Genomic DNA, 25943 nt, shown 5'->3' with positions numbered 1-25943 from the left:
ATAGTGTCTGTGTTTTTCATGCGGCTTGGACAGTTGCACGTAGGAAAGGAGATGAAAGGTAAGACATTCTATCCTTATTCCTCTGTTACTTGTTTCCTGAAGTGTTTATTTCAGGATGATCTCCCCATGTTTCATATATCTTACTTGAAAGCGTATAAAAAGTTTGCTAGCACTGACCATGGGGCACCTCCTATTTTTTCCTTCCAGGGGACCAGTGAGGATCGGGAAACTTCTCCAACTGGTGGAGCCCGGCCTGGACCACGTGAGGCTCCCTCTGACCCATCAAGAAGCCAGCCGTCCCCTCAAGCAGCAGCATCTCAGACGCAGAGCAGCCCCACTCACCCCAGTGTAGACCCGTGCAGGGAGGAGACTGAGGACCAGCAGGCTCAGCCTGCCTCTGGGGGACACTGAGGGGTCCTGCTCATCTCACACCCTGCATGGAACTGGGCTCCTCTGCCAGCACAGAGGGAGCACCTTGAGGAGCACAGCACCACATACGCTGCTGAATACCTGAACTCATCAACGCAGAAATACACACACACACACACACACACACGCTCACACATGTAGAAGCTACAGTACATACTGGCAGAAATAGGTCAACTTCCGTAGTCCCACTGGAGTCACAGAAGGAAAATGGATTTCAGTGAGGACTTTCAGTTCTTGGATTGGTAGGTTAAGGACTACAGGACTTCTCTGCCAGGGCAGTAAGAGTCGAAACCAGCAGTTACACTAAATGAGTGGAGGGAAAGAAAGTGTTTCAAGGTGAATGCTGATACAATTTCCCTCTTCTGATTATTTATCCTAATTATTTGGTTCTTAATGCAGACTGGGAAGAAACAGAATACATCTATAATTTTGTTTCTCTTAAAGAGAACAATTAAAAAAAAATTAAGACGTATTTTAAAAGTAACCAGATAAAAGTTACTGGCATCTATGCTTTTGTTTAAAAAAAAAAAAAAAAAGGAAAAAGTTTCATCAGAAACTTGGCATATCTCTAGCAAATATATTTTTATATGGGTATGGTGTATAATGAAAATAGTCAATTCTTTGAGTGGCAAAAGCTGTTACTGACTACTGCAAGCTAAGCTGAGCTTTAAAATGCCTTTTGTTTTAAATGGGCTTTAAGACCAGAGGAGGGGATATTTGAAATCAACCAACCAACTTAGTATCCTGTGGCTTGATAGACAAGGGTTTACTAAATATACTGATACTGTAAATAGCCTCTATCACTGCTTACAACTTTATAGTGATCTGGGCTCTAATTAGCTGATGGACTAAAACAAACACACAAAATCACTGAATTCCTAAGGGTTTCTTTAATTAAGCAGTACTACTTACTTACAAATAACAGTATAAGATTTAAGTGCCTAGGGAAGGGATACAATTTTTAAAAATTACACACTGGTTCAGTTTTTTTGTTTTGTTTTTGGTGAGGGGAAAAGGTGGTGAATAGGAAACCAGGAATGGAAAATAAGAAGTAAGTACACTTTCTAATGACTAAAGAAAAAATTCTCAGTATATTCTTTCCCACGAAGACATAGTCAGACACTGGACAGTTCAGATACGGGCATGCTACTGTAAATATTACAGCTACAGTTGACAATGGCCGGGTGACTCATGCATAAAGCTTGCTGCTAAAAATGAAAGCTGAGGTTATGGGAAGCCTTGGGGGAGGGCTGTGGACAAGGGAACATTGCTTTAGCTGAAGGAAGGTCGATTATATAGTGTGTACAATACTGTGGATGAGTACAGGAGAGAGGAAAGAAAAGAACAGAGTTAAAAATGAGCAACTCACCTTACTCTCTGACTCTGATTAGGCAGGACCAATTATAAAGTGAGGACTTCTCCACGATACAATACTTCTGCCCACAGCTGCATCTGCAAGACGAAAGTCTACACTCGGATATCTAGCTTCACCACAGAACACAGCTTAAAAACAAAATAACAGGAAGAAACAGAATTAAGCAAATAGTTATTTTTGCACTTGAACTGAAATGTACTGTACTGTAAATTATCATGACTCATTTTAAGTGACCTTTAAAAATCAGATGTATTTATTATGCTTATGTAATTATAGAAATAAAGAAATGGGTGACAGGCTGAACCTCACCTATGAATGTACAGTATGTGGATTTGTGAAACTGACTGTAGGAAGTCAAAAAACTTGTACAGTGTCTTGTGTTTACAGTTCTGATTTATTCCTCTGAAAAGCCTGCTGTTTTGGAAATGCACAGTTGACATGTTGAAATAAAAATAAATACCATTTTTAAGTATTTCTTAAATGATAACGATGTGACCAAACAAATAAAAGTCCTTCACTCTGTAATGAATGAGATCAAACTCTACAGGCATTTGTTATGAGACGTTTACTGTGAGAGGTGATTAAATAGTGCAGTAATTTCCAGCCTTTGAGAGCAGACACCTTCATGGGTTTGTGGACTTTGTGACTTCCTCCTGTCCTCAAAGTGCCATTTAAAAAAAAAAGTGAATTCAAATTATATTTTGATTTGAGAATTTTCTAATCCCTTTTGAGATCCCCTGGAAATACCCAGGGAGGTCACAAAGCCCAGGTTGGTAATCACGATCGTAATGACTTGTTTCATATGCTTTTCCCCATAATTGTAGAAAAAGTGAATTACGCAAAGCGCTGAGCTCATGTGGATCCAAAGAGGTTAGTTACTGATTATTAAACTATTACTCAAGGCCTTAAGTAGAATAATAGATGACAATAACACACATACCTCCACCAGCCAATAAACCTCATGAAAAGCCTCAGGAATTCACAGGAAGAATATCGCTGCCTTACTGGCTTATTAGTCTTGTCACGGGCCACACGAAGCAGGCAGTTGGCTAAGTGCTCCCCTCTGATTTGCCATTCCTCCAAGACTGCTGGGCGTGGAGGCTACTGATGGTGCTGAGACCATTATCTAAGTGGTATTCCTTGCAGCCAATCTGGAGGTAAGCAATGATTCCAGGAAACAAGGAGCCACACCCACTGTTACTGGGTGCTTGGTGTGTGCTGATGACATTATCGGTTTGTCCTAACGACAACACACTGTAATACATATCACTATCCCCTCTTTAAATAGGATTTTGGAGCTGAACTCGGGTTACATTATGGGAACAAGGTCACAGTGCCAGAATTCAAACTCAGATCCACCTGATGCCCAAGTGCAGGTCCACCCAGGACCTTCTCCAACCCCAGGAGGCGGGGAGGCCACCCTCTGCTTCTGTTGTGGTGGAACAAGCCTGAAAGCAGCCCCGGCCATTCTGAACCCTTACCTTGTGTGCCTGATACTCCCTGTGTAGTTGCAGTTCCATTTAGGATCACTAGCTATTCCCAGATACATAGAAATCCAGCGCCTTCAAACTCCTGCTGCTCTGTTAATCATGAGTGCCACTCTGGAGATAACTCGGAAGGTCTGGCAACCCTGCAGAGAGAACCTGGAGGTTGCAGGGACTCTGAAGACCAGTGCCACGGGAGCTGGGAAGGGCCAGCAGACACACCCACCGCTCAGTAACCTGAGGCAACAGCTTCGTGAAGCAGCACTGTCAGGTGTGGTAGCCGTTAGCCACAGGTGGCTATTAAGTGCTTACAGTATGGCTAGTGCATCTGAGGAGTTAGATTTCTCATGTTATTTATTTTTTTAACTAATTAAGTTTTGGCTGCGTTGGGTCTTCGTTGCTGTGCGCTGGCTTTCTCTAGTTGTGGTGAGTGGGGACTACTTTTCGTTGCAGTGCACAGGCTTCTTGTTGCGGTGGCTTCTCTTGTTGCAGAGCATGGGCTTTAGGCATGTGGGCTCAGTAGTTGTGGTTCGCGGGCTCTACAGCACAGGCTCAGTAGTTCTGGTGCACGGGCTTAGTTGCTCTGCAGCATGTGGGATCTTCCCGGACAAGGGCTCGAACCTGTGTCCCCTACATTGGCAGGTGGATTCTTAACCACTGCACCAACAGGGAAGTCTCTCATGTTATTTAAATTTAAACAGCCATCTGTGGCTCGTGGCTACCATACTAGACAATGCAGGAACAGAGGAAGAAAATTACCTTTGGGAGATCTCTGGGTCTTAGTTTTCTCATCTTCATTGTGAAAGGCTGGACCCTAAAATTAACATTATTCTGTGAAGATGAGGGCATGCTGTGACAGAGCTGACTGTAGGCAAATAAAATATGATTTTCCCTTCAGAAATTTTTCTCTCCTTGGGTGCAGTGGGACAAGACAAAGCTACTTCTGAAGCCCCAAACCACTCCGGTGTCATTTCAGCAAAGCTCTAAGAATTCCTGGCTCAAAAATTCCAAACCATCGGGCAGATGGGAGAAAGGTCAGTGCCTGGATGGGAACAGAATAAAGGGGTGAGAGAAAGGGGGAGTGGGTTCTCAAATCACTAAGTAATTTACCTTATGAGAGGACAAACTGTGGTTTAAGATAAGAGAGTAACTGGAAACTTGGTGATGTCCAGAATGGGGAAGAAATGAGCCGGTCCAGGTGAGCACCTTACTCTCACTCAACTCCCATCTGCTTCGGACGGCTAATACAGGACCACGTGCCCCACTGTGGCTCCAGGGAGGTCCCAGTTTTTAGATGGCAACCCAAGGACCTTACAGTGCTGGGGTTAGGACTGCCGGCTCTGGAGCCCCATTGTCTGGACTTGAGTCTTAGTTCTGCCAGTGAGAACTCACATTAAGTAACCTCTCTGGGTCTCACGGCCCTCCTCTGTAAAATTAAGATGATTACAGTATCTGCCTTACAGGTTCTTTTGATGGTTAAATGACATACCCGACACACAGTAAACACTCGATAAATGTTGCCATTATTTTTGTGTGACAAATAGCCCATGGCAAGGGGAGTGTTGTCTTATTTCCCATCCAGGCCCTAGCTCTTAGTACTTTGTTAACATTAATCTATAACCATACTGCATGCTCCCAAACTACAGTGCTATGTTAAACGTTTACCTATACCTAATAAGCTGTCTAGTAAGACATTCAGTTCCAACGTGCATTGTAAACATTAAGTGGTTTGAAATATGAATTAGTTAAGGGACAAAATTAATCAAAACATAAGTTGAAGAGAAGGGGGGAAAATGACAAGTAATGTTATATGGCAACAAATTGGACAACCCAGAAGAAATGGACAAATTTCTAGAAATATTCAGCCTGCCAAGACTGAGTCACGAAGAAACAAACAATTTGAACAGACCAATCACCAGAAGAGAAATAGAATCTGTAATGATAAAAACTCCCTGCAAATAAAAGTCCAGGACCAGATGGCTTCACTGGGGAATTCTACCAAGCATATATAAAGAAGAACTTATACCTATCCTTCTCAAACTGTTCCCAAAAAACTGAAGAGAAAGGAACACTCCCAAATTCATTCTACAAGGCCACCATTACCCTGACACCAAAACCAGACAAAGACACTACAAAAAAAGAAAATCAAAAGCCAATATCTCTGATGAATACAGACGCAAAAATCCTCAGCAGAATATTAGCAAACTTTGGTAACACATATATATGGAATCTAAAAAAAAAGAAAAAAAATTGGTCATGAAGAACCTAGGGGCAAGACAGGAATAAAGATGCAGACCTACTAGAGAATGAACTTCAGGATATGGGGAGGGGGAAGGGTAAGCTGTGACAAAGTGAGAGAGTGGCATGGACACATATACACTACCAAACGTAAAACAGATAGCTAGTGGGAAGCAGCCGCATAGCACAGGGAGATCAGCTCAGTTCTTTGTGACCACGTAGAGGGGTGGGATAGGGAGATGCGAGAGGGAAGAGATATGGGGAAATATGTATATGTATAACTGATTCACTTTGTTATAAAGCAGAAACTAACACACCATTATAAAGCAATTATACTCCAATGAAGATGTTAAAAAAAAAAAGAATATTAGCAAACTGAATCCAACAGTGCATTAAAAGGATCATATAGCATGATCAAGTTGAATTTATTCCTGGGTCACAAGGATGGTTCAACACACACAAATCAATCAACGTGATACACCACATTAACAAAGGAAAGACAAAAACCACATGATCATCTCAATACATGCACAAAAAGCATTTGACAAAATTCAACATCCATTCATGATAAAATTCTCATCAGAACAACAAAATGGACACAACAGCAAGAACAAGCAGACACACCAATGTTCCATGCAAATCAAGGGATTATTGAATCTCACGGGGAGAAGGGAGAAAGAACTAAATGGTAGATTTTCACACTCAGGATTCAGTAAAGGATCTTCTGTTTGCTGAGGGGGAAAAAAACCCCCCAAACCCAAAACTCTCATCAAAGTGGATAGAGAAGGGAACATATCTCAACATAATAAAGGCCATTTACTACAAACCCACAGCCAACACAATACCCAATGGTGAAAAGCTGAAAGCTTCCTACTAAATTCAGGAACAAGACAAGGATGTGTACTCTCATAGTATTGGCAGTCCCAGACACAGCAATCAGACAAGAAAAATAAAAGGTATCCAAATTAAAGAGAAGAGGTGAAACTGTAATATTTGCCCATGACATGATATTCTATACAGGGAACCCTAGAGTCTCCACCCCAAAACTATTAAAACTAATAAATGAATTCAGCAAGGTTGCAGGATACAAGATTAATATACACAAAATGCAAAATATTTCTATACACTAATAATGAAATATCAGAAAAAGAAAGTGAGAAAACAATCCCATTTAAAATCACATCAAAAAGAATAAAATATCTAGGAATAAACTTAACCAAGGAGGTGAAAGACTTATATGCTGAAAACTATAAAATACTGATGAAGGAAAATGAAGATTCAAAGAAATGGAAAGATATCCCATGCTTTTAGATTGGAAGAATCATTATTATTAAAATGGCCATACTACCCAAAGCAATCTACTGACTTAATGCAATCCCTATCAAAACACCAGGACATTTTCCACAGAACTAGAATAATCCAAAAATTTATATGGAACCACAAAAGACCCCAAATTGCCAAAGCAATCCTGAGAACTAAGAACAATGCTGGAGGTGTAACCCTCCCAGACTTCAGACTATACTACAAAGCTACAGTAATCAAAACAGCATGGTATTGGCACAAAAACAAACACGTAGATCAACAGAACAAAGAACCCAGAAATAAACCCACACACCTATGGTCAATTAATCTGTGACAAAGGAGGCAAGAATATACAGTGGAGAAAAGACAGTCTCTCCAACAAATAGTGCTGGGAAAGCTGGACAGCCACATGCAAAACAATTATATTAGAACACTGCCACACACCATATACAAAAATAAACTCAAAATGGCTAAGACACCTAAATGTAAGAAATGAAACCATAAAACTAGAAAAGAACACAGGTGAAACACTCTTTGTCATAAATCATAGTAATATTTTCTTGGATCAGTCTCCCAAGGCAAAAAAAATAAAAGCAAAAGTAAAGCTAACGGGACCTGATCAAACTTAAAAGTTTTTGCACAGCAAAGAAACCATCAACAAAATGAAAAGACAACCTATGGGGGGGAAAAAATGGAATGGGAGAAAATATTTGCAAATGATGCGACCAACAAGGGGTTAATATCCAAAATATACAGAAAACAGCTGGCTCCCAGGTCAGATAAAAATACCTGTCTCACTGTGGGGGATCTTCAGAACTCCACATCTATTATGTTATCTATGCATAGGATCCTTCTTTCAGTCGGACAAAAGAAAAAGGTGATTTAAATATTGTACTTCTCTAACTCTGGGGAATAATCACATACAGAATAATATAAGATCCTTTTTCTTTTCTTGACATCATTCTGGAGGTCTTAATTCTTCCACATGTTTCGATGTCAGCTATTCCAAATCTCTTAATATCTAAAATTTCATAAATTTCTAGATTTAAAAAGTCATAAATTCAAGTATTGTCCTAAATGTCAGATGGACACTCCCCTGTAATTCAGCTCTAAGTATTATTGGCAAACTATACAACTGACAAAACATTTTTTGTGATAATGTAAAATGTGTTTTAAAACCTTCAAAAAATAGGGACTTCCCTGGTGGTCCACTGGTTAAGAATATGCCTTCCAACGCAGGGGACGTGGGTTTGATCCCTGGCCGCGGAACTAAGATCCCACATGATACGGGGCAACTAAGCCTGCACGCCACAACTACTGAGCATGTGCGCCACAACTAGAGAGAAGCCGGCGCGCTGCAATGAAAGATCCCGCGTGCCACAAGACCCGACGTGGCCAAAAATAATAAATATTTTTAAAAAACCTTTAAAAAATAACATTGAATATGACTGTTTAAGCATGGCGACCTACACTACATCTCACTCATATGTTTTGGGGTCAAAGAGTCCAACTTGCTAACAACAGTGAGCTTTTGTGAGGCACCTCGTGGGCGCACTAACACAACAAAGGTTCTGTTGTGCTCCACAACTGCACACCTAGGGTGGCATGAGGCACAGAACCAACTGTCAACAACCTGTGAAGGGCATAACCATTTTACTGAATGGTCATTTAAATTGTTTAAAGGCCTTTAAATAAATGAAGAAAAAGAGGAGAGAGGGAGTAGGGTGGTGGGGAGAGAGAGACAGACGGATAGACAGACAGGAGAAGGGAAGAAGGGAAGGAGAGAAAAAAGATCTCTTAGAGGAGCTGACATACATACTGCTTGATGGGGACTAGACCTATGATCAGCACTATAACAAACCCCAATTCAAATAAGCACAACAGAAATACACCCAATATATCGCAAGCAGTGCTTTTAATTATTTAGCTTCTCACAGTACTAACATAATAGAAAATGACAAATCCATGGTTTCCTCTAAAAGTAAAAATGAAAAACAATATCCCCAAAGCCTCTTGTTGCTCTTTTTCTCTTCCTTTAGCTATTTTTATTGCAATTAAAAATCACAATAAAAATAGCTACACCTAGCTTGTTGGCCCACCAGGAGCTGCTTTCTTCTACTGTCGGCACCTGTTCACCCTGGCGCAGGTGAGGCCCAGTGGCTGTCTTGGCTGGGACGTCCCCTGGGAACTCCAGCAGACTGCACACGTTATGCACACACACATTATGTAGTACACACACCGTCTCTTGGTGAGCACAACCACAAACACATCTGATACGTTTAAAATATAGCACCAATAAATAGAATTACAAAACAATAAAAATCAGATTAAACTGTAACAAAAACGCTATTACAACTGTTTACACTTATAAAAGTCATCATCTTCATAAATCTGAATGGAAGATACTTTGATTTTTTATATCAAAGTCTATGTGAAAGCACAGATTAAATTTAGTGTATTCCACAAAAATAGCAAAGCTCCTGATATTAAAAGGTGTCTGGCAAAAATAGAGACCCGTAAAACACGGACACACTGCTTCAAAGAGGAAATATCATTTGGAAATCAATCTAAAGAATTCCAAACAGGCAGCCACACTCTTATTGAACAATTTAGAAAAACGCTATATTAAATTTGGTTCCGGAAAGCAGTGCCCAAGTGATCTGTGTGTCCCTCCTCCATAACCCTTCTAGAAAAGGGAGATTCCTCATTCTTTATGCTGCTACTCTTTATGGCCCCACCACAGCAAAAGAGCCTGCGTTTGATTCTTAAAGAGAAGTTGGCAACATCTTAACCCTTGGATTGTTTTGCCATGTTCAGATCTTTTCCCAGACCTATGTTTTGGCCTCTTTTCCTCAGGGTCAAAGCTCATGGTTAGTCCCTCATTTCACTCTGGAGTCTAAAATCATGAAGCACAAGAAGAAAAATGATTTGTTCTCTATAAGAAAGATCACAAATCTGTTTTGTAGGAAATTGTTATAAACACGTATAACTAAACAATTTTTTAAAATAGGCCAGTCGAGGGGCTTCCCTGGTGGTGCAGTGGTTAAGAATCCGCCTGCCAATGCAGGGGACACGAGTTCGAGCCCTGATCTGGGAAGATCCCACATGCTGCAGAGCAACTAAGCCCGTGCACCACAACTACTGAGCCTGTGCTCTAGAACCCGCGAGCCACAACTACTGAGCCCGCGTGCCACAACCACTGAAGCCCCCAAGCCTAGAGCCCATGCTCTGCAACAAGAGAAGCCACTGCAATGAGAAGCCCATGCACTGCAACGAACAACGAAGAGTAGCCCTTGCTCGCCGCAACTAGAGAAAGCCCACGTGTAGCAATTAAAGACCCAATGCAGCCAAAAAAAAAAAACCAAGCCAGAACTGTTGTAGAAATTCAGGTGTGAACACTATTGAGACCTGAATTTAGGGAATAAAAATAAAATAAAATAAAATAGGCCAGTTGACGTGAGGCTAAATGCCTTCAATTTCAACATACAAAAAAATGTAAAAAGTAATTCTAAATTCTAATCTTTATATATGTCTATAAAAGTCTTATCAAAACTTTAAAATATAACCATAGGAAACGTTTCTCTTTATCACAGTTATCAAACAGTTAGTTGGCTATTATTAAAAAATAAGTCATGAATATTGTGAGACCCAAGGCTATGGAGAGATGGCCCCTCACACCAATACTGTGAGACCCAAGGCTGTGGCGAGATGGCGCCTCATTTCTAAAGGTCTCTTCTTCTACCTGAGTCATTGCAAACAGTAGGGATGGAGTTTTAGTCCCAGGGCTACCTCTAAAAAGCCCTGTGGTCTTGGACAAGTTATTTAACCTTCTGAAACCTCCATTCCTCCACCATCAGCATTTTCCAAACATGTGTTCCAAGAAATGTTAATCTCATGAAAAAGGGTTCTGTTGTCAAATTAAGCCAGAGAATGCTGCACACAATTTCTCCTCTTTAGGAAGTTCACAGTGTGCATTAGCATTATTAAAGGCTCTGAGAAGTCCTGCAGTACGTTTAATCATGCATCCATCTTAGTTGGCCTCAGGATTCCTTTACCTACTAACACTTATTAGCATCTTGTGGACTACACTTTGGAAAATACTGGTCCAGTGTATCTCAGGTCTCTTCCAGCACTTACATTGATAACACGCAGGAAGAGCAATGCAGAGTCTTTTGACACAGGTTCTGGGGATTAAGAGAGGATAATGCCCTGCAGTTGACAAGGCACCTATTCAAATTAACCGGCCCCTTGAAGATCAACATGACCCCTTTGTTCCTAATGAGAATCTTCATTCAAGGACAGTGGTAATGACTGTCACAGAATCTTGGTGGCCACCTACAGTACAATACACAGAACTGTCCAAGAAGGATCAGTTATCTTCCATACAGTTTAGTTTTCCTTTCCAGTGTGACTTGATTTTTCTCCATAGTGAATGCTTTTGCCACTGTTCCCCGGTACAGTTCTGCCCACCTTTAATAGGATCCCTGCCCTTCCCCACTTCCTTGTCCAGAATGAAGTCAGTGTGCAGGCAGACTGTCAGGAGTCCTCAGGTTAAAGAGCTGCTCTTCCAAGAAGGCACCCGCAAGGCCATATTGTTCTTCATGCAGCCTAATTTCTTCAGGTGACAAGTGGCTTCCTCCAAGAACAAAGTCTGCAAACCTAGTATTTGTTTTAAATAAAGTTAATGTTATCACAGAGAGGTTTATTGGGAAGATAACATGTTCCCTGGCTACTTATCCCCTTTAATTAAATTTGACTTTGCATCAATAGAGGATGGCATTTGCACAGTGGGTGTAAAAACAGGAATGGCTTATGTGATCCTTCTCTAGACGTTCAGGGAAAGGATCGAGAAGTAGGCAGACTTAGGAGCACCGAATGCTGCCAAATATACCCACTCCTGCTTTCTAATTCCTTCTTTCTCTCTTTCTTATTAAATGTACTATTTATTATTTTAGTGTCACGACTTTCCCCCTTCAATCTTTAATTTGAGGGCACTGTCGTTTGGATAAAGCTAGGAAGAAGGGAAAGCAGTAGAGAAAAGATGCTGGGCAGAGATGTCTTTCTTGGTGACCTTTACAAATGACTTTTCGTCCCCCGTAGGAAGAGAAGAAGGTGACACATCCCATTCCGTCTCCCTTCTCCTATGAGTTATCTTTATGGCCTTCCCTATGAAACACATCTGATCAACATTTATTCTGACACTGGCACTTCCACAGGGCGAGGCAGAGCACTGAAGCAAAAGCGACTCTGACAGCTTCCACGTCATTTGCTATCCAGGGAAGTTGTCTGTTTCTAGCCTGAAGTATCTGATCCAAACCATCATGCTATTTTCATGGTAACTCCAACCCAAGCTGTGTTGCGGGCAGTGGAGCGGGGCTTACGTTTTAGGCGCCCGGAGCCTGGAGACGGCCAGCCAGGATGGGAAGCCGGGGCTGCGGCAGGCCTGGCGCAGGTCCTCCAGGGCGCGGGTCGTCGCAGCATCGGCTTGTTCCCTGTACTCGTCTTCAGTAAGAAACTTAACCACCGGCTTTTCTGATGTAAACCATTTCTTCATTTTCCTAAAACAGGCGGCATTTGGTTGCTAGATTCCTGGCCATATTTGGTTGCTCAATTCAACCCTTAAGATTTATAAAAATACATTTCTTCAACAGTAACGGTAATAATTCTTAACTTCCTCTATATCATACTATACTTTATTGTTATCATGACGGAGGTTTACAGAACGTGTAGTTTGGGCCTATCAGTACATTTCCCCTCTTCCTGGACCATCTGAAATAATGTCCTACGGCGTTTGAGGATCGATTTCCGATAGAGATGTTGATTGCATTTTTCTTCCTCAGTGATTTCAAATCAGGCAGTTAAAAGTCTGGCTTCTTTATGCCTGCCCTGCTGGTTTTCTTAGCAGCAAGCCTCTGAGATGTCCTTTTATGGAGACCTAGCAGAATCACTTGCCACTTAGTCTGAACAGAGAAGCCGGGAAGATTTGTGGAATATCGCCTCCACCTAGTGGTGGGGATTCTGACTAACCTTAGAGGAAGTAAACACTGTACAAGGGTCGTGTACACACAGTCACTTATAATAATTCTTCCTCTGCTACATGCTGAGGGGCTCACGATTGGAATTCTTTTCCAAGCAAAAAAGTCCTAAAGTGAAGAATCTCATAAAAATGGTAATGATGAAAAGGTTTTAGCATATATGTTATACTTACCAATGAGTTAAAAAAAATGTTTTTAGGTGGTTTAAAATTTAATTTAACCAGAGATTCCCAAATATAAATGAGCATCAGAATCACCAGGAGGTGTTTTAAACATACATTTTCTTGAGGTTTGGGACCTGAAAAATCTTTAAACTTTTATTGATTGTCTGGTGGTTGATGAGCTCAATTAGGGAACCACTGACATGATTTCCTTCTCCTTTTCTGAATACCTACACTGTCTCCCTAGAGGAAAACTCCTGGGCTCTGAGGAGAAGCCCGGGACACAGTCCTGGCTTTGAGGTTTACCCACCGTGTGAACTGGGGCAATTCTTTCACAGTTCTGGGCCTCACCTTGCTCACATGGAAAAAAATGAAAGCAACAAGGAGGTCACTGTACAGATGAAATACATTATTTTGTGTCAAGTGCTTAGCACAGTGAGCGGTCTATAATAAGTGTTCAACAAAGATAATCAGAAGAACAGCTACCATATATTATTAAAATATATTCAAACAGCTCTTTGCAAACTAGAAAGTACTATACAAATCAAAGTATTTCCTCTGGTTTATTGTTTAACCTATAAGTTCCTGTTTTATCCCCTAATGTTTCACATAATTACTCACTAGCAAGATGAAAAGTTGAGGAAGTTACAATAGTTTGATCATTATGTTTGTGTTAACAGAACGCACAGCAAATGCATTAAAGGATCACCGTGACAGAACACACTTTGCTCTTGGCAGGGCAGTGGATGTTTAAAGGGAAAGTGGAAGGAATTCTCTCTTGGGCTCCTTGGGCCACAAGCCTGGCAAAGGACCAGAGGTCTGAAGGATGTGTAGTGGCCACTATCCTCCTGACAGAGGGACCTCTGAGACCCCCAGTCACTGTCTACTTCTGAGACAGGGCAGGGGGAAGCAGTCAGCATCAGTCCCCCGACCCTGCTGCCTTTCAGTCTCCCCAGCATCCTCTGCAGAGGGGCCCTGCCCTGTCGTTGGTGCATTTTAACCCTGTGACGTCACCACACATGCAGTCATCAGATCCAGAAACTACCAGTTACCACAGAGTCTCCTTCCTCACAGCCAAGTTTAGCTTGTAAATATTTATTAACTCCCTCTTCCTGCCTTGATCTCACTGCCCTACTCCAGGCCCTCATCGCCTCTTGCGTGGATTGCTGTGATGTCTGACGACTGGTCTCCTGCCCCGGAACCTCCCCTTAACCTCCACCCTCTGTGCCAGAAGACAGATGGGCCCCTCCTACTGCCCGAGGCATGTTCATGGTCTCTGCTTTGATTTTTGCTTGTTGAATGTATTTTTATTTTCAGATTAGATGCCAACATTTAAACATTGTCAGAATTTACATTCTAACCCACATTCCCAGCTTTTCTAGAAAACCAGAAGAGCTGGCAAGGCAAGGCCCATATTCCCACATGGCAACAGTCAGCTCAGGGTGAATGGCAACTGACCCCCTTTCAAGGAGGCAATGTTGTAGAATTTCACAGTCCTCACCACTGCCTTCCCTCTGCTCGGGCTCATTCCTTCACTACCTTCTGGAACCCAGGCATTTGATTTCTAACCCTGTCGAGGCAGTAGTCAGAGAGCACTGACGAAGATACGTAACGGTCAGCTGCCTCCGCCACGTTACAGGATCAGATCAGATTCTCCAGGAGGGCCTGTGATGCCTCCATGACCTGGCCGACACCCACCTCGCTCACTGGCCCTGTGATGGTACCAAACTGGCCTTTCTCCCCGTCAGGAAGGCCCTTCCTATATTTATTCATCTGGCTGTTTTGATTCATTAAAATTCAGCGCAGTGACCTCCTCCAGGAACTTTCCTGAACTTTTTCTACACACCACAGTTCCTGTGCAGGCCTACTTTAACACTTCAGAGCTATAGAAACATATGCCTACGTGTCAACAAGTGCACCTCAAGGGTAGGGACCATCTCCTTCACCTGTGCACCTGACACAAAAACAGGTGCTCAGACTCCGTGACTGAGGACATCATAAAGCCGTGACAACAGAACTTGTCTCATCTTTCTTTCTGTACTTTCCAAAGGCTTAACCGAATTATATAAATCATAACTTTCAATCATTTGTGATGCATTTCTGTTCCCTAACTCTCATCTCATATGCACAATTACCTCTAAAGCAGTCCTGGGCCCTAAAAAAAGGAAACGTAGAATGGAAGTAGAAATTATAGGTGACTCCGAGCCCAAGTAATTTTGCCACTGATTTTAGTGAATTCTGGGTGAGCTGTCATTACCTAGTAATTGGTGGTGCACCTCTGAAAGATGAACGACGACTAGCAATGGGGATGGAATCAGATGCTTATTACATTCTCTAACTGTCCCCCTCTCAGAGGGAAATATCCAGATGAAGTGGAGTTAATTGTGAGATTAACTATGATGTGTCCAAAAAACTCCCCCCCCAAAATAAATAAAACCAGAGCTCAAAATGTCAAATTTATGATGGAAAAAAAAAAAAAAAAGATACGCACCATCTCACATAAGCGAGTGCTCTCAGTGGGTAGTGCAGGATCTTGGACGACAGGGTGAGGAGCATCACTGCATAGGCGAACTGAGGAATGGCCACGCCAGCATAGACCAGGAGCAGGGAGAGGAGCTGCAGCGCCCACGCCAAGAGGGTCACGCTCCTCTTCTCCACGAGGGGCCCGTGCTTGTAACAAACAGTAAAGCTGAGACACCCAACTATCAAGACGTAGCCTGTAAAAGCAGAAGAATGTAAAACAACGTAACACTGAACTGAAAAGTTATGGGGAAAAAACCGGCAGAGCCATATGGCTTAGAGCTAAGAACATATCAGAAAACCTTCCTTTTTGTTTTCTTTTTCCAATGAAGTTGAAAAATGCATTTAGGGCTAGTTATTCCTTCCATGTGAGATATTAGGCTGACTTTTGTAATAATTAAGGATGTATAATAATAAATTATTATAATATTAATATGTAAGTATCCCTATTTTCTGGTCCAGAGTCCTAGAGGGCAAATGTTATCACAGTTGCTTTGGTCAGGAATAAGCCTCAGTGTATGTCACAGTCTGCTACAAAAGCTATTCCTAATTTTTATTTTCTAGTCACTAAATGAAAATATAATTTTACAGTGCAGGGATGGGGCTGTCACCCTCGTAGTCCAGTGCTCAGTTTCTGTATTACCAAAAGAGGGACAGTGAGATATTCTGTGGTGTCTCCTGTTGTGATCCAATGTCACGTGCACATTGCCTCTTACGTATTTCGCCAAGTGTTTCATTTGTATGTACGCAAGCCTCAAGATCTAACTTCCAGCTTATAAAAAATACAGGGGACAGAGAAACAAATTAAATTATACTACAGAGGAATAATCAGAGAAATCCAGAAAGTGGGACGTTCTATAGGACAACTTGGTCTCTTCGGCATATCATTGTGATGGGGAAAAAAACACCCCAAAACCTGTTATGGATTAAAAGAGACTTACAGGACACAATAGATGCAGAATGTGATTCTGGACTATATCCTACCTTATACAAAACAAGCATCAAGGATGTTTAGGAAATTTGAACATGGCCTAGATAATAGATGATTTTATGTAATTATTCATTTTTTTAGATTTAATAGTTATTTAACTATAGAGGAAAATGCTCTTGCCTTGTAGAGATGCTTAGTGAAGTATTTAAGGAAACACACCATAATAGCAATAATTAACTTTGAAAATACTTTAGCGTAAAAAGAAAAATGGGCTAAAAACATAAAACCTTCAAGTGAAACAAAGAATTCATTACTTTTGTTCTGGGTGGGTGGACTTACGGGAGAAATCTGGCACTAAGAGGTTAGGAGAAAATTGATTCTCCCATTCTCTATAATTTCCCAAATAAAACACTTTAAAAAGTTGGGTTTTTCTTTTTTGTTTGTTTTTTAAAATAACATCAAACAAGAAGAACAAGTGTCTCTGTTTCTGAAAAGTCAAGTTTTCATTAGTCATTTATATTTAGGATTTCTCACCTTCATACTGAATAAATTAAGAAAAAGAAATAAAGAGCCACATTTTAGAGAAGTGTTTTCATTACAATTTAGATGTGGTTAGAGCTTAACCACAACTCAAAAGCACATGCAGTCAAAAAGGGCAAATGCTTTTTTGCTCTTTTGATCATTAGTATAGAAAACTAAGAAGGATGGCATACAGAAATAGTCTAAAATGGGAACTCGTGAACTGAAGTCACCAAGCATGGGAATAAAATAAAATATTATTTTTAACAGCTCTTCTCCTTAGTTCAAAATGAAAATTTGGATTCTGGAGAGAAACGTATGTCAAAAGAAGGCCCCTGGCTGTAATTCTCAGCTTTACCAATAATAGACCATATTATTTAAAGCTTTACCTACCTAATATATATATTCTGTTTTGACACCACAGCCACTTCAGCTCTTCCATCAGTTGCCACACAATATAAACTGAAGCAAACCAACAACCAACCATTAGAGCCCAAAACGTGCTATACTGTGTGTGGAAGAAAATAAATGACACAGTTTTTGGTTCATTCACTCTCATAAAAATAGAAAGAAACAAATAAACCCTTTGTATTCAAAACTTCTATATCAAACTGCACTGAGGTCAACTCAAGATACTCTTCTTGTGTCTTGTTAAAGGTCTGATCCACGCACCAGCAGCTTCGATGTCACCTGGCCGCTTGCTGGGATGCAGACTCTCAGGCCCACTGAGACTCCTGAATCAGAGTCTGCATTTCAACAGGACCCCCGGGGTGACTTGCATGTACACTACAGTTGGAGAAGCACTGTTCTAAAGAATAAATTTATCTCAAAATAATGCTGGTGTTGCAAGCTTTCATCAGAGTGACTACAACATGAGCATCACGAACTAATATATATGTATCCTCAACTAAATGCCAGGCATTCTTTCATTGAAGGTGTTTTGGGGGAACTAATAATGATGAAGAAATCCCCAGATGGAGCAGTGCTGTTATTCAAGGCCCCAATGGTTCAGCATCATGACATTCCTCAGCTGAGCCAGGAGAAATCTGCACTCAGCAGAGAATAAGCCCCCATCACTCATAAGAAAAACGTATTATCCAGAAAAGAAAAGGGTCTCAAAAAAAGTAGCATTAAAACTTAATACTTAAGCCTACACATAGTAATAAATAAAAATGGAATCTCTTGGAAAAGATACAATTTAAGCCAGTTTATACAATGTAGAAATACGGTTTGAATTAGGAACTTTCATAATAAATGTGAATTAATTTTAATCAATTTTTCATGTTTATGAGATCATAATTTCCATTTTTTTATTCATTTGTACATGGTATACCTACCTTAGGAATGAACTTTTTCACCAGCAACAGGACAAAGACTAATGTCATTAGAATACCTAGCACAGTCCCCGAAGAGTAAAAGAAAACAGGGCTCCTGTCAAGACAAGCAGATAAAAGCCATTTAAATGCCAAGTCGCTCTTTCAGTATTAGAAACATGTTTAACTTGACAGTAGTCATAAAGATTATTAAGAAGAAAAACTCAGATGGCAGCTTTAATTACATCCTATACTCTTAAAAAATGAAATCTCTACTTGAAATTTATGGTAGCTTGCCACTAACTTGAAACAGAATGTCTGAGTTACCTTCTATGTTTAGAATCTGGTCCAATAATAATTATTGGAGCACCTATCACATAGCAGGCACTTGTCTGAGAGCTTAACATGCCCTCACAACAGTTCTGTGAAAATTTTACATGGGAGGAAACTAAGGCGCCAAGAAATTAAAGGCTTTCCCAAGTCAGTACCTGTCAGTTGGAGGATTCAGGCCTGCAGCCCATCTCCTCTGAGTCCAAGCTTTACTCTTTAGGCTATGTAAGCAACATCCAATTTATTAAGACCATGGAGGACATGAAACACACTCTCTTAAGCCATAAGGAAAAACTTGAAAATAAATAATGTCCAGAATAGCAAGTTAAGAAGTAAAATATTATTGGAAAGAAATTCCTTTTTCATGAGAGAAGTTATAAGAAAAAAGTATCAGGATAATATGTTAAATTCAACCTTCTGTATCAGAGCCACAAATCTAGGAGGTGGTGCAAATGTAAGAGAGAGGAAGGCACCCAGCATCAGAAAACCTGAGTATAAATTTCAGCCCTGGCAAGACTACTCACGTAATGACGGATATCGGTTTTCTCATTTATAAATTGAGAACAATAATCCAGAGCTCACATAGTTGTTAAGAGAATCAAATCAATTAAAATAATGTATAGGGGCTTCCCTGGTGGTACAGTGGTTAAGAATCCGCCTGCCAATGCAGGGCACACAGGTTTGAGCCCTGGTCTGGGAAGATCCCACATGCCACAAAGCAACTAAGCCCGTGCACCACAACTACTGAGCCTGCGCTCTAGAGCCCGTGAGCCATAACTACCGAAGCCTGTGTGTCTCAACTACTGAAGCCTGCACGCCTGGAGCCTGTGCTCCGCAACAAGAGAAGCCACCGCAATAAGAAGCCCTAGCACCACAACGAAGAGTAGCCCCCCTCGCTGCAACTAGAGAAAGCCCGTGCGCAGCAACAAAAGACCCAACACAGCCAAAAAATAAATTAATTAAAATAAAATAAATCTATTAAAAAATGTATATTGATACATAATACAAAGTAATGCATGTGAAAGTACTCTGTAACCAGTACATATCATACTATACAAACAAATGTTACTGGTTTTAAAACCTTTCAAACACTGTCTTCAGACCAATTGTTTGCAAAATCTAAAGCAAGACCTACAAACTAGTGTGGAACTATTCAGCACAGGGTTAAAAATGTCCTACTCTTTTTGATTCACAAATTTAAGAAAGTAAAAATGAATACTTACTGACTCAAGGTCTTTGCATAAAAGAAGAGGAAAATGCCCGCCACAAACACAAGGAAGAGTTTGAAATCCACAACTGGAGCAAAAAAGACACAGACACACAACAAACAAAGATTCTGTGTCAATGTAGTGTAGTGAAAAAAAGTCAATTTACTGAAATGTCACTCCAGAAAAACTGATTCCAGAAATCAAGTATAATAAAAAGAGACTTACTGTTTCGATTCACTCTTACGGTATAGATAAATATCTTCCTGGCAGGCTTCACAGAGAAGCACACAGTCTCCCCATACGGATTGATGGTTATGGTTATATCATTAGACTCCTTTGGTGTCCAAAGGTTATGAATCACACATTTGATAATAGATAGAATGGTTTCTGGATACTGGCAATTATATCTTTCTGTGATATATACAATACTGAGCAGGCCTGAACTGGTAATTTTCACCTACAAAACAAGAACAAACAAATTCACAAACACAGAAGTTAAAACTTCTTATAAGCTTCTTAAAATCATGAGAAAAGGAGTAAAGAGAGCCCAAGACTGGTTGAATAAAGAACACTCAGAGGTACTTGGCAACATTCTGATCCCAGGGACAGATCCAGAGATCTGTGTTTAGTCAGCACACACTGGAGCACAGACACTTAAAGTGGGTGTTTCTTCCCCTGAGTTGTGGATGATGGAATTCCCTCTTCCAGCAGGTTATTGTGGCCAAGGGACATGTGAAAATGGATGAGATAGAAAATAATAGGTAGCAAACTATTTGGTTATAAACCTAATGAGAATAGGGTTTATATATCTACCACTTCTACTGTGACTGAGAAAAAAGCATTTCTATCTTACAGATCAGCTGAGCATATGTGATTCAGGCTTCTCTCACCATGCCCGCTGAAGAAGGATCAGAATCCAACCCCAGGTCCTACTCAAGTCTCACAGCAAAGAACCACCTACAATACTAAGCAGATGATGACAGCCCAGGGATCATTAAAGGACAACTCTGCTGCTGCCTTTGTCCCTCTCTATTTCTCTTCTTTGTCCAAGGATACGGCAAGCCTGAAAAGGGGAAAGAGAGCACCAGCTCTGAATCTCAGGCCTCAGGTGAAATCACCCAGTATCTGTCTACCAACGCCCCGATTCTCTTGGATTTTAGCTCCTGGCTCTCTGCTGCTCTCTCTCCAATACTACTTCCTGTCATGTCTCCGGGATTAAATATACACAAGATACACACAAAACTCCTTCCAATATCCTGTCCTCTTGGTTCCTTGAACTCCTCCCCTCTTATGCTCCACTCACCTCAGCTAATCATGCCTGCGGCCACACCCCAATCTTGTCAGTCCCACACTGCAGCCTCCAATACAGGCTGCATGAAATGCACCCCACTAGCTGACCACCACCTCCTACCTTTCCAGCGTGCCTCCCTTAACACCCCGACCCCAGCAAGCATTAACCCCAGCAGGGAGCAAGCACCTTTCCTCTGCTCCTCACTCTTGATGTCCTCAGCCCCTTCTTTTCCAGCTAAGTTCCACGATCAATCATTATAAAGCATTCCCTTATATGTACCCTTAACGTGTTTGTACCCCTCGTGCTTTGTCACACTCACTTGCAAAATCCAACCCTCCACCTATTCCACTTTTGCATCTGTACCACCGATCATGCTGGAGAAACTCGTAGTGCTCTCACTTCAAACCCTTGACTGTGAACCTGAAGGAGGACCGGAAGGCTGCTGGCCATCATACCACACACTCCTATCCAGTGGCTCTTCCACTCTCTTCAACGATGACCTCACGGCTTCTCCTTCCTCAATACCCCAATGACTTCTCCCTGCCTCACTTCTGGCTGGTGATCCTTCCTACTTCACGGAGAATGGAAGAACTCGGAAGAGAACCGGGAGGGCTCTCATCCCCATATCCCCCCACCTGTCAGCACCTGCAGGCACACGCTCTGCTTCCGGCCTGTGCATTTCCAGAGGAAATTCCTGCCACGGAGATTTACATGCTCCATTCTAAAGGCAAGCCCCCAACCTGTGCACTGGATCCGACCCACCTTTGCTACTCAAGGACATCCCACCGGTACTTCTTCCCACTCTACTAGACCATTCCTATCAGCTTACAAACATGCTGGCATTTTTCCCACTAAAAGAAAAACACAAAAAAACCCTTTTATTGACTCCATTTTCCCCTTCAGCTATCACCCCTTTTCCTCGCTTCCCACTACAATAAAATTCTTTTTCAAAGTTGCCAATACCTGCAGCCTCCGGTTCCTCTCCCCCATTTCTCTCTTTAGCCACTTCAGTCAGGCTTTCATTTCCAACAGGCTGCCCCTGACAAGGTCATCAGTGGCATGGTGTTTCTAAACCGAATGGTCAACTCATTCCCAGTCATTCTATCTGATCCATCAACAGAGTCTGGCGCTGCTGATCACTCCCTCCTCCCTGTCGCACTTCCTGGGGCTCCCTGGGCACCTCCTTCACTTGTTGCCCTTTCTCTCTCTCCTCTGCTGGCCCCTTCCTCCTCCCAGACCTCTTAATATATCTGACTGACCCAGGCTCAGTCGCTGGTCCTCTCCTCTTCTCCGTCTAAACTCACTCCTTAGTCCCATGGCTTTAAGCACCATCTATAAATACGCATCACCACTTACTTTTGTAAAAAGAAACACAGGAAAGATATACCAGAAACTAACAAGATTGATTACCTACACGGGTTGGGTGGGAAGGGATGAGGGGGAGTGACGCTTCTCTGAGAACACCTTTGTGTAGTTTTGACTTTTGAGCCATATTAATGTTGTACATACTAAAAAATAATGACAATAAAATCAACCAGGATGAGGAAAAACTCTGAAATGGAAACAAATAAAAACAAGTATATTTCAAATGAATAATATAACCATATTGAAGGGGGATGGGTAGGAATGAATTAACCCAAGTAACTTTTGAGCACAATATTTAGACTGTGACCCCTCAAACTAAAGATAAAACACACTGTAAACAAATACTGAGCTCTTGTTACTAGGTTTGTTTTTCACAACAGTATGGCTTAGCAACTCTGAAATTACTCTAGGATTAGGCAAATAAATCAATATATTGATGAGAATGGGAACCAGGTTTCTCACAATCAGAGAAGAGAGTTATAGATATGGAAAGGAGAAAGACCAGAGTGAACCCAGTGGTGTTGGAGAGATCAGAATTCATGGTTTTTGAAGACAGATAGACAGGAAGTAAGAAGAAAGAAAGGAAGGAAGAAACAGCCATGTGTATAGGAGTATGGGTGTGTATATACACATATGATAATGATATCCGGTAGTAATGAACACACCTGACACTGAATGCTCCTTGGAAAAATGTATGACTCCAGAGCTGCGTCTAAGAAATTACAGGATAAGCTTGGGAACATCTTGTTTGCCAGAAGGTAAAAGAAGTGCTCAAATAATGATAGGCACAAGTTAAAGAACATAAGAGCTAGTTCGAAGGGGCTCCTACTGGCCAAATCTAGGACAATTTGAATAACAAAACAAATAATAAAAGTAAGGAATTGTAGTCCAGCAAATGAATTGGCAATCCATGAAACTATATGGATATAAATAAATTGGGGAGGTAAAACTCTTCCTTATAGAAGAATGCCAGTGAAATGTAGAAGGAATAATGGAATTAGAAAATCACCATTTGATAAACATCGTGATGATAACTGATTCAGGCAAGCATCATCAACAGATAATAAAACTAGGGGGTAAAAGTTTGATGAGGAATAAAATATATACATAGTCTCAAATTATCCCCTCAAAATAGTCATTCATTACAGAGGTGAAAATAGTTATCTTACAGTGGTAAAACTGTAAACTGACAGATAACACCTTAACCAAGTGACCAAAGTGGTGTATGTTATCAGTAATAGTACAAAGCAACATCAAGTGCCTATTGATATGATGATGTCCTAGCTCTTCCCTCAGCCAGAACACTCTTCCCTCAGATACCCTGTTGGGTAACTCACATCACTGAGATCTTACTCATGTGTCACCTTTTCAATGAGAAAGACCCTGACCACTCTTTTTAATACTGCAACTTGCCTCCACCCCCCTCATTCCACTTATCTTACTCTACATTTTCTTTTTTATAGCACTTACTAGTTTTATAATTTTCTCCTCTTTTACATTTATAGCTAACCCCACCCTACCCCCATTCCCAAGAGTGTAAACATCACGGGAGCGGGGATCTATTTTGTTCACTGATGGATCCTAAGAGCCTAGAAGAATTCCTGGCACTTAGTAGGTGCTTAATAAATATTCATTAAATGCTGAAGGAAGGAAAGTGCTAGGCTATTAAGAGTAACTACTACCTTGACCACACCTGGGATCAGAGGTAACTTCAGATTTCTATAGAGAAGGGTCTGAGATAGCAATTATTTTGGAAAGTAGGCAAGAGGGTATTGTCTTGAGCCATGTCCGAACAGCAAGCACACTGCACTCAGATAGTATATCTACTTGGAGTGGTTGGAGAGGGGCTGATGAAGAGTATGGAGGTTAATGTCCCCTCCCATAGCCCCCCCCCAACCTGAACTGCTGTGTGTAATCCCCCAGGCAGCTTTCATACTGATACACAGCTCTATGTCATACAAAAGCTACTTCTACTCTTGAAATAGTACGTTTTAACTCCCTGTTCCTAAGACATAATTTGAAAGTAGGCTCTCACCTGCACAGTTGACCACATATACTTCCATTTCACTTGGGATTTTTGATTGTAGCAGTAACAGTCTGACTGAGACGTTTTAATTAAATCCATTTCCTTCAAAGCTTTACATCTTGCAACTGAGAAACGGAAAAAAGAATATATTTCCTAAATATGTAATTGCCCAGAATCTTATCTTCTTTCTTTTTTATTCACAGGGTTAATGACGGCTGTTTTTGTAGTCTATGGCCAGTAAATTCTTCTACGTGGTAATTATAGTCCTTCAGTCTTTCCAATCTAGCAGGAGGCAGACAAAAAGATTACAGTCCAGTACCAATACTCTTATGACAGATGGAGGGACTGCAAGAGCATGGAGAATAGGCACTTCTTCAATCTTGAAGTAGAGGGCAAGGATTGAGGGAGGCTTCCCAGAAAGGAGGAAACGTGAGAGGAGCACTGAAGCACAGTCAGAGGCAGCGAGACAGAAGTCAGGGGGTGGGGTGACAAATGTGTACAGAACCATGGAGATGAGGGAAATCATGGAAGTGCTTCGGCCATTCACGAGGACGGAGTGTAGGGAATACACAGGACATTTCAACACCTGCAGCTAGAGAGCTAGGTGGTTTCTGTTACACTGAGGAGGGTGGACTTCCCGCAGAAAGCAGAGCATTGAAGGATTTTAGGTAAGTGTCAAAGTCTCGGCAAGACACTGTTGACATTCCAAAGGGTTTCACTGAGAAGAGTTCAGTGAAGATGTAGGCAGGGTTAAGGCATTAACGACAAGGAACCGTGAAGTTCCAAGGCACCAACAACAGCAGAAAGCCTTCAACATCCATAGGCCTGAAATGGCAAAGGGAGGACCCGTTGTTACCAGAGCCAAGAGGACAGTAGTCTAAGGGGATGCAAGCCCTGCCAGAGTTTCAGGGGGAGCTCTCTCCCGCCCTCCCGTCAGTGCCTCTCACCTGCCAAACCCAATCGGAAGCCAGAGGGCAAAGAAGCCCACAGAGGCCAGTTTCCAGGAACTGAGCAGGGGAGAGCAAGGCACAGAATGGACCTGTGGGAACAGAGACACAGTCATGTCTTAGAAAGAGCATTCTGTAGGCCACGCAAAATGTTAGAGGGGCAGAAGACTGAAAGCAGAAGAGCTGTGGAGGCTCCTGAAGCAGTCTAAACAAGAAACAAACTAAGAAGCCAGGAGAAAGAACAGATGTAAGAGCACCTAGGAAGTGGAATCAACAGACTCAGAGATCCAGAAATGACCTGATGGTTCCGGTGAGTGGGATAAGGAATACTAGAGAAAAAGCAAAAAAAGAGGAAGAGTTCAATTTTAGAAGTACTGAGTCTTGGTTGGTGGGGCTAGGTGAAGATGGATAGGTCTGTAGCACAGGAGAAGTTTGGCTGGAGACAGATGTAGTACATACATATGTGCGT

At 41.5% G+C, this 25943-nt stretch overlaps 2 protein-coding genes across 6 annotated transcripts in view; one reads left to right on the top strand and one right to left on the bottom strand.

Annotated features, from left to right (window-relative positions):
• Nucleotides 1–2338, top strand: part of MFSD6 (major facilitator superfamily domain containing 6) — a 75531-nt gene extending 73193 nt beyond the window's left edge. The window contains exon 7 of the mRNA XM_024733627.1: nt 208–2338. Within this exon, the coding sequence (XP_024589395.1) occupies nt 208–411 (204 nt within the window). The 3' untranslated portion in view covers nt 412–2338. The remainder of the gene's footprint in view (nt 1–207) is intronic.
• Nucleotides 708–25563, bottom strand: NEMP2 (nuclear envelope integral membrane protein 2). 5 transcript variants are annotated; one of them, XR_003001629.1, is made up of 12 exons: nt 25475–25563; nt 24537–24652; nt 20071–20302; nt 19861–19933; nt 18332–18425; nt 17388–17502; nt 15516–15741; nt 4048–4102; nt 3286–3434; nt 2745–2955; nt 1799–1881; nt 708–732 (listed from the first exon to the last, which is right to left on the bottom strand). XR_003001629.1 is itself a non-coding variant. In XM_024733628.1 (10 exons), exons 2-9 carry the CDS (start codon nt 24624–24626, stop codon nt 11346–11348), a joined length of 1149 nt encoding a protein of 382 aa, XP_024589396.1. In that variant the 5' UTR covers nt 24627–24652; nt 25475–25563; the 3' UTR covers nt 1799–1881; nt 11299–11345. The 5 variants fall into 5 exon arrangements, 3 of the variants coding, with proteins under 3 accessions (XP_024589396.1, XP_024589397.1, XP_024589398.1); XR_003001630.1 differs by lacking the exon at nt 2745–2955 and having other exon boundaries at nt 722–732; XM_024733628.1 differs by lacking the exons at nt 708–732; nt 2745–2955; nt 3286–3434; nt 4048–4102 and adding exons at nt 11299–11487; nt 12210–12386.
• Between the last annotated feature and the right edge of the window lie 380 nt (nt 25564–25943).

The sequence above is a fragment of the Neophocaena asiaeorientalis genome, unplaced genomic scaffold (assembly GCF_003031525.2).
Source record: "Neophocaena asiaeorientalis asiaeorientalis breed wild unplaced genomic scaffold, Neophocaena_asiaeorientalis_V1.1 scaffold24, whole genome shotgun sequence".
NCBI lineage: Eukaryota > Metazoa > Chordata > Mammalia > Artiodactyla > Phocoenidae > Neophocaena > Neophocaena asiaeorientalis.
The sequence above is the reverse complement of the archived record's forward strand: the minus strand, read 5'-3'. Positions and strand labels throughout refer to the sequence as shown.

What these genes read in the sequence shown, in the direction of transcription:
- NEMP2 (XM_024733628.1), bottom strand. Translation starts at nt 24,626, where the DNA reads ATGGATTTAATTAAAACGTCTCAGTCAGACTGTTACTGCTACAATCAA. An exon ending in CGTAAGAGTGAATCGAAACA is followed by an intron (nt 19,934 to 20,070) that starts GTAAGTCTCTTT and finishes TTTTTGCTCCAG; the next exon opens with TTGTGGATTTCAAACTCTTC. An exon ending in GCACTCGCTTATGTGAGATG is followed by an intron (nt 12,387 to 15,515) that starts GTGCGTATCTTT and finishes CGCCTGTTTTAG; the next exon opens with GAAAATGAAGAAATGGTTTA.